Raw genomic sequence first — 16,503 nt, 5'->3', positions numbered from 1 at the left:
AGTAAACATTTAAAAATTTTTTTTTTTTAATTAAAAAAGCAAATACCTGTGACTGCACTTAGGGTCAACCCAGATAATGCAGATAATCTTCCCATCTCAAGATCCTTAACTAATCATATTTCGTGCCATACAGAGAAACATTTATGGGTTGCAGGATTAGGACATGCTACCTTTGTGGGCCACCATTCAGCTTAAGGAAGAAAGCATTGCTGGTAGCAATCGGTAAACTTCTCACGTGTCCCTACAAGCTCATTTGCCTGGTCTCTCACCAAAAGAAAATCACAACTTTAAGCAACAACAAAAAGCCACTTGGTCCATTGAAGGCATTTAAAAAATATCCAGAACAGAAGCTTACTGGATGAGTAACCACACTATGCGGGAAGACTAGAAAATCACTTTTTACTTCTTTTATCCTGGACTACTGCACACAATTTCTCTGCTGCTATCCTAAATGTGAATCAGGCTATGTTCGCTTCATACATGGAAACAATTAAGAAAGAAAGGAGGACTTGAATCACACCGACATAAGGGCCAGGAGGACTTTACCTCAAGTTAACAATGATTGTTTTCACAGTAAGAAGCACCGAGTTAACAATTTTCGTGCTTTCCTTTTCCAGAGAAGAGTACATTCTTTGTTTCTGAGAGAGTGAGAGGACGTGCACATGTGTGTGCGAGCAGGGGCAGAGACAGAGGATCCCAAGCAGGCTCCAGGCTGGGCTCAGTGTGGAGCCCAGAGCAGGGCTTAATCTCACAAACCATGAGACCGTGACCCGAGCCAAAATCAAGGGTTGGATGCTTCACTGACTGAGCCACCCAGGCGCCCCAGAGAAGGGTACATTTAAAATAAACATGTCTCTTTCGTGACTTTTCTAGAATTTTCTGGCACGATAATGACAAACTGACGCTTATGCAGCACTTACAGTATGTCAGATGCTATGCTAAGCTCCTTGTACACATTACCTCATTTAATCCTCCCCCAAACTCAGGACCGGAGCACAGTCAGCACTCCCATTTATAAATGAGGAGAGTCAGGCTGCGGCTCACGCAGGAAGTGCATGGAGAAGGTGGAACCGATCTCACATCTGTCCGGCTCTAAAGCCTGAGCTCTGCCACCAGACTGCTGCTGGGATACTTTCTCGTACTATTTTTACCTTGGTCACTTTTCAGTTTATTTTGTTTAGATTAAGCTATAAGTTTTTAAAGGGAAGCCAACGACTTTGGGTTCTGAACTATCTAATACAAGACAAACACTGGTATGTAAAAACTAAATGTGAGTGAGCTCTGGGCCCACTTTTGTAGACTGGCTGTGTCTCTGTCACCCAGGCACAGTAAGGGCAGACACTTACTTGTGTTCCACCAAATGGGCCCAAATCTTATGAGTAAGAAGTCTGGGCCTCTGCTCCATCCAGCTAGGACCAAGCAAGCAGGATGATTTAGATGTAACATTCTTTTTCCACCATTAACTCTAACTAAGAGGAGAAGCTAAGGGAGATGGAAAAAACACAAAAGAATGGAAAATCCAGAAACCACTGAAACCGACCACATGTTCCGTAAAGAGCTAAGGCCAACTGGGCAATGGAAAATCTAAAGATCATAAATGAAGGCACCATTATGAACAATGCTCCCCATCTGTTTTGCAGGGCATGGAAAAGACGGAACGTATCTCCAAACTTACACATATGAAGAGAATTGAGCGTTAAATGAGTATCACAGGACAATAACAAGCAGGGGGAAACATTTTGGCTGTGGGAAGAAATTCAAGAACTCCTATTCCTTGGGCACCTGGGTGGTTCAGTTGGTTCAGTGTCCAAGTTCGGTTCAGGTCATGATTTCATGGTTCGTGGGTTCGAGCCCTGCCATCAGGCTCTGTGCTGATGGCTTGGAGCCTGGGGCCTGCTTTGGATTCTGTGTCTCCCTCTCTCTCTGCCCCTCCCCGGCTCACGCTCTGTCTCTCTCTCTCTCCTTCAAAAATAAATAAACATTAAAAAAAAAAAAAAATTTTTTTTAAAAGTTCTTTAAAAAAAAAAAAAAAAAGAACTCCTGTTCCTTTGGACCACCCTCAGCGGATCTGTAACAACACAGACTTATTAGAAAGGCAAGCAAAACCACCTTGACTGAAGTCCCCCAGCCGATAATCAGCGTCACGCTGTCCTTCCAACAGAGGCTACAGGGATACATATCCGGGCGAAGACTTATGTCATCCCGGGGCACGTTGGTGATTCTCTGCTTTGAGGTGACGTCAAAAATCTTCACACCCTGGAAAATACAACAGCGTTAGGCATCCTCCACTTGGGAGAAGGAAAGGAAAGGAAAATTTAATAAAGCCACTGCCACACACCACCCGTAACTGGCACCGCAAAATATTGACAGTGTTTATTGAGCACTGCTGGGAGCCACACTCCTCGTCCACGCAAACCCCAGGAGAGCCCACAACAAAAGAAAACCTCTCCCCTTCTTTCTGGACAGAAGAGATTCTATTAGCAGACGGCTTCAGTGGCTCAAACACAAGGGTGAGACGCACAGATATCAAGCACTGCATTTCCAAAATGACAGACAAGTAACATTTCTAATTGTATTGTTCTGCTACAAAAATGGAAGTTGTTTTTTTTTTAGAAAAGCTTTAAATCTGAAAAACCACTGTGTATAAGGAAAACTGCACCTGACATTTTAAAGCACTCAAATGGGAACATCAAGCAAGCAGCTAACTACAGCTAAACCAGGGGGGGAGGCTGGGTGGCTCAGTCAGTTAAGCGTCTGACTCTTGATTTCGGCTCAGATCATGATCTCATGGGTTGTGAGATCGAGCCCTATGTCTGTCACTGCACCAACATCATGGAGCCTATTTGGGATTCTCTCTCCCTCCTCTCTCTGCCCCTCCCCTGCTCATGTTCTAGCTCTCTCAAAGTAAATAAACAAATATCTAAAAAAAAAAAAAAAATTAAAAAACAAACAAACAGGTTTCTTTACCTTTATAATGACTCAGGAGAAATTTAAGAAAAGTCCTGAATAGCAAAGTAGATTCTGGGAGAACTGTACCATTGAAAACTGAATAGAACCAATTTATTAAGTTAAACCCTGGAATTCCAAAAGATAGGCCAGATGTCGAAAGCTAATTTTTAAACTTTCTACTTGCCCTAACTCATATTGAGTAAACTTTAAATAGGGCGTAACACCAAAAATTATAATCCACTTTTTAAAAGGCAGGCCTGATTTCTGCCTGTGATTATACTGGGAGGAAAATGAAATCAGCAATATCCTGTACTTGTTTCATAGCAACTGTTCCTTGCCCTTGGCTAATAGGCAAATGGTGTTTTCAACACCGCATTCCCAACACAGCCCTTCAATTATTAAGACGCCTTTTCATTTTCTTGGCTATTCTCCATGCCTCGCGTTTCTTATTCCAAAGTCAAGTCCAGAATATGCTAAGAATCACTCTATTATGAAAGCCTAGAGCAATCTAGTGTCTTTAACCTTCCAGGTAGGATGGCAGTTGCCATTTTAGGTCTTAGAAAAGACCATGGCAGCAGAGGCATCTTTTTTCTTGGTCACAGCCCTCCTAATGTGGCTACTCTTCTGGCTTTGAAGAAGGATCTGGAAGATGAAGGTGTGCTTTTACCATATTATTGGCCCAAGCGATCAGATGGCCTCTCCACTTCACGCTCCGTATGTTCCCTTCCCCTTCATGCAGAACACACGACTTCCATCTGCTCATCCAAGATCGTTCAAACAGCAGCAGCTATGGACAAATACAAAAACAGACTTTTAGAAACCAAGAAACATGGGGCGCCTGGGTGGCTCAGCTGCTTACGCTTCCAACTTCCGTTCAGGTCATGATCTCATGGTCCGTGGGTTCGAACCCCGCATGGGGCTCTGTGCTGACAACTCTGAGCCTGGAGCTGCTCCAGGTTCTGTGTCTCCCTCTCTCTGTGCCCCTCCCCCGCTCACACCTTGTCTCCTGCTCTTTCTAAAAGAAATAAACATTTAAAAAGAAAAAGAAAGAAAGAAACCGAGACACATATACAAGATTTCTTTACTGGCTTCTTGTTGACAGTTTGCTTTGCCTGTCCACGGAATGTTGAAGTTACTACAAAGTTACGCCACTAGATGGCAGCAAAATACCAAAATTCATGGAGAAAAACACATTAGTCAGTCAAAAGATTTGTGTCACAGAAAGTTCTTCAAATATTGGCCAGAAATTAATTTATTTTGTAACTTGGGAAATCAAAACCTCATAATTTTTTCCTTGAAAGTAAGATATTAGTCACGGCTTAAACTGCAATCGTCAGAAGCAGCCTGTTTTTCATTTCACCCAAGAAAAAGAATTTAATAATGATGTTTGAACAGCAATTCATGTTATAAAATAAGACAAACTTGCTTTAGGATTAAACTTCTTTAAAAAGGTCATAGTTATCCAGGGTCTTTATTTTAAAGGGAAGAATCTATTTAAAAAAAAAAAAAAAAAGAAAAGAAAAGAAAAGAAATCTGCTTGTGTGGGGATGGGAAGTTCCTGGCTGGCTCAGTCAGGGGAACACGCAACTCTTAACCTTGGGGTTCCAAGTTCGAGTCCCACCTTGGGTATAGAGACTGCTTAAAAATAACATCTTTAAAAAAAATCTGCTGGATAAATTTTATTGCCAAATATAACTGGGTAAAACCTCTAAGACTGGTAAAGACGTAGTTCTAGTAATTCAAGCATTATTAAGGGCTACAATACTTTTTCCTTGATGTATCCAGTTTAAATCCCTTAAGACATTTACACAATATAACTTAATGTAAAATTTATATAATACATAATTGACAACATATAACTTCTGACATGAAATCCTGACGTAGATGTTTACCTTTTAAAAGAAATGCTGATGACAGATTCCATCACAGAAGTTTAAAAATTTCTTTCGAGTAATTTTCTGTTTACCTTAGTGTATTCTGTGTCCCTTCCCACCCTTAAGAAGGAGGAAAATAGGAAACAGGAGAAAGAGAGTAAGTTCACATTTCATTATATTTGTTACATACCTTTCTCAATAGGCTCCTATACTCAGAAGGGGCACACAAACACACACCCCAAAACCTTAAAATCAGATAAGCGTCCATCTTCACAAACGTGCCAAGAACGGTCTCTTTAAAAAGACATAAATGTCTGAAGTTCTCTATTACCCATGCAAAAGAAAGGTGGCCTCGCACGGTCCACAGTGGAGACTGGAGGTAGGGCTTTTACTGACCACATGGGGTCTAATATTCCCATCAGATAGATACAGAAAAGCCTCCCCTAGGCTCCCAAAGATCTTCTCACCCATCCCGTCCTCTCCCAGTCCATGATCTAAGTAAGAAACCCCATCACCATGCCTCCCTGCTCCCAGTTAAAGACCCTGAGATCTGTCCTCTGTGATTCTGCCTCTTCCTCGGCCAGGATGTAAAAAAGAGCCGAGGAGGTCACTCGATGTGTTCAGGACTTTGTGACAGGGTTAAGTCTGGAATCTGAGAAAGGAGAAAGCCTGATCACATAGCTCCTGCTACACAGTCTGCTAAACACAGGCAGCTACGAACCATCATGTTAAACATGAGGAACTGAGATCACAATGCCTACCTTCCGTCTGTGGCCTGGTTCAGATGGAGGGGATTTTAAGCAGCGGGCTGAGCCCGGGGAGTACCCCATAACCACCTGCTGGAAGGAATGGCTGGCTGGATGACAAGGAGGAAAGTGGGGTGCAGGCGGCATCACAATGCTCTCCCTCCAATCTCACCCAGAAGTGACCGATGTGGCACGAAAGGGGGACAATCTGCACCTGTGCTAGGAAAACTCAACATGCCCCAAACTTTAAATTAAGATTTCTGTAAAGTATGACAGAAATTAGACCCCGGTGAAGGCCAGGATTTATCCCATTTCAAGAAAAAGCCCACCTGGGAAGCCGCTGGTAGGAGAGATACCAGCACACTCAGTGTATTGGGGTTGGGGGGACGGGGGTCACGGGGAAAATCTCACGCAGGGACACACAGGTCGCGGTTGACATTGGCAGTGGAACACAAGCAGCCACTCCTGCTGTCATCTGGGGACACAGCTGGGAAGAAGACAGCGATGCTGGCGACGGGGTGGGTGCCCACCCACGGCGGCGGGGCCATACGACAGGCGGGAACCACCTGCACAAACTTCAAGCTGCCTCAGTGAATACGAAGAGCAGGCTCTTAACGCATACGCCACTTCCCTGCTGCACCAATAATTACACCCTTTGGTAGCCACTTGCCCGACAGACAATCGGGTTCCAGTCCAGGCAGACAGGAAACCATAAAACTTCCTTCTCCTGCCACGTCCAGATTCAGACCAATTCTCGCAAAATCTAAGACGTTCACAGCGACTTCAACTGTGAACACTGGGTATAGACTTCTCCCAGTAACTATGGACGAGAAAAAACCCAACAAGATGGACAAATTCAGTACTCCAGGAAAGCAACAGGATTTGTCTAGGGAATAGGGGAAATGTCCCACTCCTGACTCCACACGAATGAGACTTTCCACCAGACAGACCAGGGCTTGAGAAGTAATTCTTCTTCTTCTCGGGTGACAACAAAATTGAGCAAATGAACACCCGAGGATAAGAAGAACAGAACGAAGTGGAAATAAAAAAAATAAATGCTCAATACCCTCGAGTAAGGGAGGAAATCAAACGGCGACCAGGGCACTCTGGAAACGAGAATACAACTACTGTGCTGTGAACCTGAACTTTAGGGGATGCTAAGTTGTAAGCAAGGGAAAGTCCATAGCTCTACAAGTCAGTCATTTGCACATCGGCAAAAACAGATGTGCACGCGCTAGGTCAATGACAAAAGCAGAAATATTTTACTAGCAGATATAATAGGGGAAGCCACCTAAATGTAAAGATACATTAAGTTCCTGGATAAGAAGACTCAAAATCCTCACTGAAGAGCTTAAGCCTTACTAGTTAATCTGCGATTTTCATGGAAGCACAAAGAAACCCCCAAAGGAATGATTTCTAGAACTTCCAAAATGCTATCAATTCATTTGAAGATATGTGAGAATAATAGGAATTTTTTTTTTTTTTAAACTGGGCAACTTGTGGGTGGGAGAATGGGTGTTTTTATGGAATTCACACTCAAAACAGTATAGCAATGATCCTAGAACTGACAGACGAAGTAAAAAGAAAAGGAAGAACTGATAAAGATGAATCGAAACAAGGAGGTCAGACCCTGGGCGGGGGCCGGGTGCGCACATATGCACAGGGAACAGGGCGCCCTCAAACTACCCCGTGGTCATCTCACCCTGTTTCTGGAGGGTCCCTTAGCACTGGGGATTCAAAGCTTTAAAAAGGACCCCAAGAAGTTCATGCCTAGAAATTTCTGCTAAAAAGTGATCAGACAAGCGAATAAAGAAGTATGTCTAGTTCTTTGTAACAGCTAGAAATGCACTAACAACTGGGAAATGTTGGAGTAAATGTGGTGAAGCTAGATCACCAAAAAGTGTGTGTCCAGTTTTAAGTGATTTTATCGATGTACGCTTATTAATGTAAAAGGATGTTCAGGGCCGCCCATTAAATAAAAAAGCAGATTGCAAAACAGTATTAAACATGATGGCCCTTAAATACAAAATGAACGTGTATCCGTATATTAAAACTTGAAGGATACAATACAAAGTAATCCTAATTAATTCTAGAAACAGGTGATAGGAGATTTATATTATTTTTATTATTCTGCATAGAACATGTGAATTAATTTTATGTTAATACATATGGGGATGAAAATCCATTCTCTTATTTTTATAATCGGGATGATTTCACAGGTAACAGCTGAAGCGAAACAGCATCAACAATTCACTGAAACTCAGAGAAGGAAGGAATTTGGAGTCACACTGAGTATGTAGTAGAATTAATTCACATGAAGTGTACCTACTTTTTCAATGAGGCATTAACTTTAGGAAACTGTTCATGAGATCTCGTGGCAATTCCAACCAAGATCCAAACTCACTCCAGCGGAGCCCTCTGTTGCTGGTGGGTGTGTTTTGGCTTCTGGCAGGAAGCTGAGGCCTGCGGACAGGGGCCTTCCTTTGTCTCCTGCTCTAGCTCCAAGGCAAACCTCCAGCAGAGGGCAGGAAGGAAAGGAGAGAGGGGAGAATTCTGAATCCAGTTGGTCTCCAGGTTGAGTCGGAGTTTACGGAGTTCTAGTACGATAAACCTTGGGTACCCTGCTCTGACATGGGATCAAAGAAGCTTCTTTAATGATACTTTCATAGTGCAGATGGCACACGTCTGTGTTAACTGATGAGGGTTTCAAAAAAACAAACAAAAAGAAGGGTGGCAGGGGAGGCTAATATACTACCTACCTTCTGTAAAGGAAACACATTTTAACTCATTTGCATTACAGTTTTAGACACGATTTGTGTTCTTTTCTGATGTTCCTCAAATAGCTCAGTTTCAATCATTTTCTATTTTGTGGATGAAAAATAATAAATGATCTGTAAACAAATGGCCTTAAATATATATTAGAGAAGATCATCATTTAGGATTCTTTTTTTTTTAATTTTTTAAGTTTATTTATTTTGAAAGATACAGAGACAGTAGGAGTAGGGGAGGTACAGAGAGAGAGAGAGAGAGAGAGAGAGAGAGAGAGAGAGACGTAGGGAAGGAGGGAGGGAGGGAGAGAGAGAGAGAGAGAGAGAGAGAGACACGGAGGGAGGGAGGGAGGGAGAGAGAGAGAATAGATCCCAAGCAGGCTCTGCACTGTCAGCACAGAGCCCAATGCGGGGCTCGAACTCACAAAACCATGAGATATATCATGACCTGAGCCCAAACAGAGAGTCAGACGCTTAACCGACTGGGCCACCCAGGTGCCCCCTTAGGATTCTTTCATAAGTCCTCCTCATTTCTTGGTTCTGTATACATTTTAGGGTCAGGCTGGTTCTATCACAGATAACAAATACCATACTGTGTCTTGTTGGCTGGGATTTACATATTTACTTTTCATCTCCCCAGGGCACTGCAAATGCAGCAGGGAAGTGGCCACACATGCCCTGCTAGATGCACAGGGCAAAGTAAGTATTAGATAGCGAGCAGGCTTCCCGCGCCCTGCCAAGTTTGCCTGCCCTGTTGCCTATGCACACAATGTGTTTGCCGCAAGAGGAGGCTACCTACATCATCCCCCAAACCCTCCAGTTACTCAGCCCATCGTTAGTGATGTCCCTAAGCTGTTTTGGACACAATGGCATCTGCCCTAACTTCTCAAACCTAAAGGAAAGAACCCTGTGACCGACTGATACACAATGAATACAGCCTCGATGGAACAAGTACATCCCTTGAGGAAGGGCTCAGTTATCCTGACTCTGTGTCCTGCGCCTGACACGTCGGTCCTGTTCCCTTTGCTCAATGCCAAAAGACGGAATTTGTGCACCTCTGATCACAAATTTGGGAGGTACTTGTTTATGAAAGACAGCAAGCACGCAAGCGTGAGTCGGGGAGAGGGGTAGAGGGGGATGGGGGGGAGAGAGAGAGAGAGGGAGAGAGAGAGAGAGAGAGAGGAGAGGGAGAGAGAGAGAAAGAGGAGAGGGAGAGAGAATGAATGAATCCTGAGCAGGCTTCACGCTCGATGCAGAGCCCCGAGGCAGGGCTCAATCCCATGACCCTGGTGTCATGACCTGAGCTGAAATCAGGAGTCAGAAGTTCAACCAACTGGGCCACCCAGGCACCACTGGGAAGTACTTTTAAGGTTAGTCTTCCTCTTCAGTTCAGCTGACTGCAATTCCTTTATTTCAGGAATGCCACTTGGCTTCTCACTGGGTCGCAACAGTAAGGATCTGAAATGTGTCTGTGCCCTGCTAAGGCTCTCCCCATCACCGCCAGGCCCTCTTCTCCTGGTTGGCTAGCCCTGGCCTGCTTCTCTCCTCTGAGTTACCTCCCCTGGTCCTTGAAGCACTTATTTCTGCCTTCCATCTCCACTCTACTTTCTTCCTCACTCATGAGTCCTCATTTCCAATCCATACGTAGTATAAAACCTTAAATGGCAGCTAGTAATTTACGAAGCATTCCCATTACCGTACTTTGAAACTCTCCCAGTACAACTAGGCAGTACATGGGGATTTGATTTGGATTCTATAGGGTACAGGGTTTCATACAGGCCAGAAAAGGACCAGACTATCCACTCTCCATTTGCTTTTATAATCCTAATCTATGGGAATTTCAAGCAGAAACACACTGCCTGGCAGGAATGCCAAGGAAAGTTCTGCTTCCGTGATATAAGGAAAGACAAGCTACTTTTCTTACAAATATTCTACACTAATTTAACTACAGCAAAACTATCTGCCTGTATTTCACTGACATTTAATAAAATCCATTTCTTTCTTCTAGTCATAAAACTGCCTAGAGACCTACTGAGCATGAATGTTCTACAAAGCATTTTAGAGGGTGAGTCATCGAGTGAACTACCTTTAAAAGCAGCTGGTTAATTTATTTGGTTCATCTTCTGCATCCCATAATATTGAATTGTCATTAACACAATACTGAGAGCAATTTAAGCTCAATGGGAGCTAAGTACAAAGGAGAGGAAAAACTGTTTCCAAGAGGTCTCTTTTTTGTTGGAGAAAGTATTTTAGGGCTTTATTTCCCATAAATCCACATTCTGGCAGTCAGCACTCTCGGTACTTATATTTCAATAGGAGCCCTCACATCCTCAGCAATATACTTTATTCTCCTACGTTTTGTGCTGATAAATCTATCTAGTACTTTGTTACAGTACAGAGAGGTAAGGATGCACATCCTAGAATCTCCCACACACGGGGCGGGATTCCTATCGGGCTGTAATAAAGCCACCGATTCTGGCAACATAACACCCGTCATTACCCATCGCCCACTCTTCCCTGATGGAGGAAAAGGAGTGTGATTGGCCCCTTTTTAATCATCTTGTGATCTTTCAAGTATATAAATCACTTGACTCTTCAGGCTTCCTGAACACCAGCAGCAGTGCTTGCTTGGAGGCAGACGACGGTGCAGGGAAGAGTGGGCAGTGGGGGAAGCCCACGGGCAAGTCTTGGATGGCAGGTGCGTTCCTGCAGGAAAGACCAAGGCGCTTGGAGAAAACAGACTCCACAAAGATAAAATGCCCGATCACAGAGGGTGCTGGAGCTCGAGATAATAAAATTGAGGAATAAGGAAACAAAAGGAAAACTCAGCACGTTTAGGACATGCCAAATAAGACTGTCTCGGTAAAAATAGACAAAGGGCATAAGGATGGGCAGGACTTGTCACAGAAGGACTTAAAAATCCAAAGTTGGAAAAGATTAGGAATGAAATTCAAGAAAGCGGGGCGCCTGGGTGGCCAGTCAGTTGGGCATCCAACTTTGGCTCAAGTCATGATCTCACAGTTTGTGAGTTCGAGCCCTGCATTGGGCTCTGTGCCGACAGCTCCACGCCTGGAGCCTGCTTTGGATTCTGTGTCTCCCTCTCTCTCTGCCCCTCCCCCACTCATGCTCTGTCTGTCTGTCTCTCTCAGAAATATATAAACGTTAAAAAATTTTAATTCAAGAAGGCAAGTGAGAAAAAATTAGTGACCACAGAAAAGACCTGGGATGGTGTTTGGCTGCTGACAACAGAGAGGAGTCTTGAATCTGTATGGAGGTGGGAGAGACCACCTCCTTCTGGCTTTGGCTCAGTACCAAAGTTTCAAACACACAGCTTTTCCCAAACACCATCAAGAAAGAACATAAAGCATGTGTGAAGACAAGGAGAATTTCCCGAATACAGTATTGCTTAAATTCAGTGGTTATTTTCTGGACGAGTTATAATCCCTCAATCTCCTTTCCCTAGAGGTAATTTAACATGTTTAAAAGAGGATAAATACAGGCCAAAACTGCTACCACAGAAAGTCTCAGGACACAGATTTCCAGAGCTTGCTTGATGGACCACTTGCTTTCAAGCAATGTCTGAGTAAATACGATGCCAGTGCAACACAGGTTCTGGGCAAGCCCCGTGAAGTTAACCAACCCTGTGAAAAGTGTGCAGACAAAACAACGTTCTGAAACTTAAGAAATACCATATCAAGACAAAATAACCGTCAATTTAGTGACCGAGAACTCCAAGCTATGGGTTCAATGAGAGAAAAAGAAGCAAAACACCAGAGGTACCACTTAGGGGCAGTTTCCTTTATATTAAAAAACTGGTGACGACAGACAGATATAGATCTGTGTATCCACCTCCCCATCTATATGGGTTCAGCAATCGACTGTGGCCAGCACGTGAGGTAGGCTCCTACGTAGACCAACAATCTTCAATTTCTGCCTATGCCGATGCACAACTGCAAGTATGATTTTAAAAATGAACAAAGGATTTTTAAGCAATGTTACCACTTAAGTCTTCCATTATGAGTCCCATGGTGGTTCATGCCAAACGCCTCGGGTCTGTATTTCGGTTTGCGGCTGTCTGAGGATACATTTCCCAGGGCTGGGTTCAAGGTTGGACCCCGTCAACAGCAGAGGAAACACAAAAGTCATCCACTGGGTCATTAAACTTGAATTAATGGTCTGCGCGACGCACAAGAACCTCTGATGTTAACTATGCATAATCTCAATCACAGATGGCTGGAGGGAGAGCTTCGCGTGGTGCAGACAGGAAAAGGAAATACAAAACTGCCAAGCCTTGAGTAACAGAAAAAGTCACCCAAACACACACGTTCATGTATTTGAACAAGCACTTCACTCGATGCGAAGTAAAGCAAACAGGGAAGAAAAAAAATAAAGATCAGGAACACCATCGGAGAAGAAACCAAGTCAAATGAACTTGCCTTTAACAGAGCACGTTGGTCTGTCCTTGACAGCCTCCATGCACGTGGCAGAGTTGATGGTTTGAGGGCAGACTCACATCTGTGGAGGAGCCTGTATGTGTCCTCTTTTTACAGACTTCAGTGTCTACTCTACAGTCTCATTATGACTCCTACATAATGCCTCCCTGGGAACAAGAATAATTATTCCGGATTTAGCCAAAGTTGGAGAAAAGGCTGCAGGCTATTCAGTAAGCAGCAATAATTTGTGCTCAAACTGACAATAAATATCAAATGGACAGTCTTCATTGTCCTGGCTTCTATGGTAATATTAAAAGCTGCCCCAAGCAAAGAATACAGTCAGACAAATCATAAAGGAAGATGTGTAAGTGGCCAGTAAATAAAAATGTTCAGAATCGCTAATAATACAAAGAAGTTACAAAAGAGGACAATGGACTATCTTTCTTTGTGTATCAAAACGGGTAAAGACAGTGTGGTGAAACAGGTAGGTACCAGCCGGTGTAAATGGTATGTTTTCTGGAATGCACTTTTACTTGGTGATATGCATCTGAAGCCTAAAAAATCATCATGACCTCTGACTCAGTAATTCCCATCTTGGGAATCAGTGCTAGGCAAAAATTAAAAAGCATAGCCGAAGTTCATGCCCAAAGATTTCTCACTTCATTACAGCACGATTTATGATGGCCAGAAACTGGATACAACCTAATGGTCCAAGAGTATGAGAATGGTTAAGAAAAATTAAACCTATTGATAGGATGGAATATTATATAACCATTAAAGAATGCTTGACTTAAGATTAGACTTCAACAATGTAGGGAATTTCATATGATTTGCAATGTTAAGTTAAAAAAAGATCCAAAATAGTAGAGATATGCATTCTTTTATTATTGCTTTTTTTAAAAAAATATTTATTCTTGAGAGAGAGAGAGAGAGAGAGAGAGAGAGAGGGAGGGAACGTGAGCAGTGGAGGGGCAGAGAGAGAGAGGAAGACACAGAATCTGAAGCAGGTTCCAAGGCTCTGAGCTGTCAGCACAGACCAACTTTGGGCTCAAACTCACAAAAGGTGAGATCATGATCTGAACCAAAGTCAGACACTTAACTGACTGAGCCACCCAGGTGCTCCTATTACTTTTTCTTATTATAAAAGTAATGACTATTTTCTTCAAAAAAAAAAAAAAAAAAAAAAAAAGCCAGAAAATGCCAATGAAGGCCAAAAAGAACATTTATAATCCTGCCCAGACATTGTTAATGTGAATATTACTAGTATTGCTAATAATTTCACATGTAGCTTTCCTACTGCTACAAAAAAAAAAAAAAAAAAGAATCAGAGTATACATATATTTTTGTAAAGTACCTCAATAGAAGCAATCTAGCAAACATTGGGCATTTTAATTTTGCAACAGAGAGAAAAGCTGACATCCGGAGCCAGCCAGGCACTCATGGCTGGGCCCCGCGCTCTCTGGGCGAACGGGAACAATCTCACAGAACACCAACATCAGATCAGGCCTTATAACCATGAAAGATCAGGACAAAACCACAACGACTCCATAACCATGTCTGAACACAGACAAAGTAGGAACATTTTCCAACCACATCAGTGATCAAACGTGTCCCTATCCTGGCTAAAATGAGACGCTGCTGCTTCTTTACCAGTTACATTTTTAGCCTTGATTCTTTCCTCCTCCTAGATAAGATTTATTAACATACCCAATGGGAGAATGACTCTTGCTTCCTGACAGCATCCAATCTAGAGCGAAGCCCAGATCCCCTCTCACCAACCCCAGCCCTAGAATTCCTTCTTTCTGACACCCTCTTCCTCACAACCCACAGTCGTACACTTGGTTCCTCTGCTTGCAGGGCACTGACACAGCTCAGACACTATTGTTAGACATTTCTTTTGCTCCAATTTTCACTGTTACAAACATCAAAGAATCGAGGCTGAAACCGAATTGGAAAACTGAAAGGAAACAAACAACAGGGGGAGAAAATACAAAGGCAAAGGAATGCAAAATTACCCCAAAATTACAGGGATACATACATACATATATACATACACATTCTTCCCACCCAAAAGACTTAGAATCCTCCTTTTCCTACAAAATCACCATTCTGATTCATGGTCTAATGGTTTAGCTGCTTTCCACCAACAGCGTTCCTCCTATCTACTTTTGGAAATGCCCCCACCATTCTTAAAATCCAGGACTGTGTATTCACAGCTCCTAACGTGGACCATGACACAAAGTTGTGCTCAAGAAGCACATTCAAATCAAACAGTCCTGTGAAATGACTATGATTTACTTTGTACTGGTGACACCGACCCGCAGTAGTTGCAGTTATGACCCCTTGCTTTAATAGCCTGATCTTAAAAAAAGAAAAACAAACAAACAAACAAACAAAGTTAATGACAGTGTTTGTACAGCTATATACAGAAGGAGAGGGACAGACAGACAACACCTCTCAGTGTTAACAACAGTCAACTGGTATTAAACCCTAGGAGAAAATGAGCAATCTGAAGTAGGAAATTATTCTTACAGAATCATTAACTATTCAAAATACTTAAGAAAAGTCACAGTGCTCTCAACATGCAAAGGAAGATATTTTCAGCAAGAAGCAAAAGATGGTTTGATTGCTCCAGGAAGACAGATGGTAAGCTTCACATCCGAATTCAGGGGGAGGCTGCAAACAATATGGAAATATTACATTGGGAAAAGTGAGCTGAATTCATTGAAGAAAAAAGGCTTCTATTGTCAACAGGCTTTTGATGGCTATGAAACAAGAGAAATCGCTGAAGAAATTAAAATTGCCATGGATCCATCCCAAAGACTTTGGGAATGCTTCATGTTGACATCAAAAAAGCAATTAGTATTTGAGACAAACAAACTTGACTTTTTAAAGCACTGAAGAATGTCTATTTTTGACACTGAACTGATTTCTCTTTTTAAGAACCGGATTTCTATTTGTGGCTTCAGCCAGTTCAGTACGTGAAGAAAAACCCACCCAAACACCTTCTGCAATATAGCTGTAACACAACTTGGTGTTACATACCTACAAAATGTTTCTGAAGGTTATACTTGTGCTGTACTTCCTATTAATGGGTGGCTTTTAATCAATTTTGGTATTATTTAGGGCATGAAATGAATTTCTAGTAATGGAACCGCAATTTATACCCTAGTACTTGAAAAATGAAGATATCTCTGTATAATGGATCCACCTGCAACCACCAGGATGTAACGTTTGCATATAGAGCCATCTGACCACCTGTGAAGGATCATCCTGGAGATCCACTGGACAGCAGGCCAAGCAGGATAACTGACAGTCTAATCCCTTCTGGCCCCAAGAACCCCTGCTCCAACCTGAGCAAAAGACAGGAAACATGGAAGGAACCACCTCTCCATTTCACCTGGAGTGTTTCCCTGGGCTGTCAGGATTCTAAAAAGATCTGCATTAGTACAAAAGGCTCCTCTACTGAATCCCCTTCCAGAAAGGAGTCAGAGTGCAATCTGGGGGAAAAAAAAAAAAAAAAAAGAATGCCATCTGAGTTTGCAGACCACTGTTGGAAACTTCCAGAAGTTAGCTGATGCTACCATCTCTGTCCTTCACGTAAAATCTGCCAGGAGCCTTCAGCCCTGAACAGTGAAGTGCTTCTCCTCATTTCACCGCACACAGACCCTTTCTTCGTTTGCTGACTGACATTTTCTAGCTTACAAAGCAACCTGTCCCTGCGGCCAGGTCC

At 42.8% G+C, this 16,503-nt stretch overlaps 1 protein-coding gene across 1 annotated transcript in view; it reads right to left on the bottom strand.

The window, feature by feature from the left end:
• The window catches only part of VPS41 (VPS41 subunit of HOPS complex), a 186,729-nt gene that overhangs the window by 75,970 nt on the left and 94,256 nt on the right, over window positions 1-16,503 (bottom strand). Inside the window, exons 8-9 of the mRNA XM_042914682.1 lie at window positions 3,617-3,736; window positions 2,110-2,256 (exon numbers count right to left, since the gene is read on the bottom strand). Of these exons, the coding sequence (XP_042770616.1) occupies window positions 2,110-2,256; window positions 3,617-3,736 (267 nt within the window). The remainder of the gene's footprint in view (window positions 1-2,109; window positions 2,257-3,616; window positions 3,737-16,503) is intronic.

Source organism: Panthera leo, chromosome A2 (genome assembly GCF_018350215.1).
Source record: "Panthera leo isolate Ple1 chromosome A2, P.leo_Ple1_pat1.1, whole genome shotgun sequence".
In the NCBI taxonomy this organism is placed as follows: domain Eukaryota; kingdom Metazoa; phylum Chordata; class Mammalia; order Carnivora; family Felidae; genus Panthera; species Panthera leo.
Note: the sequence above shows the minus strand (reverse complement) of the source record. Positions and strands in the feature narration are given on the sequence as shown.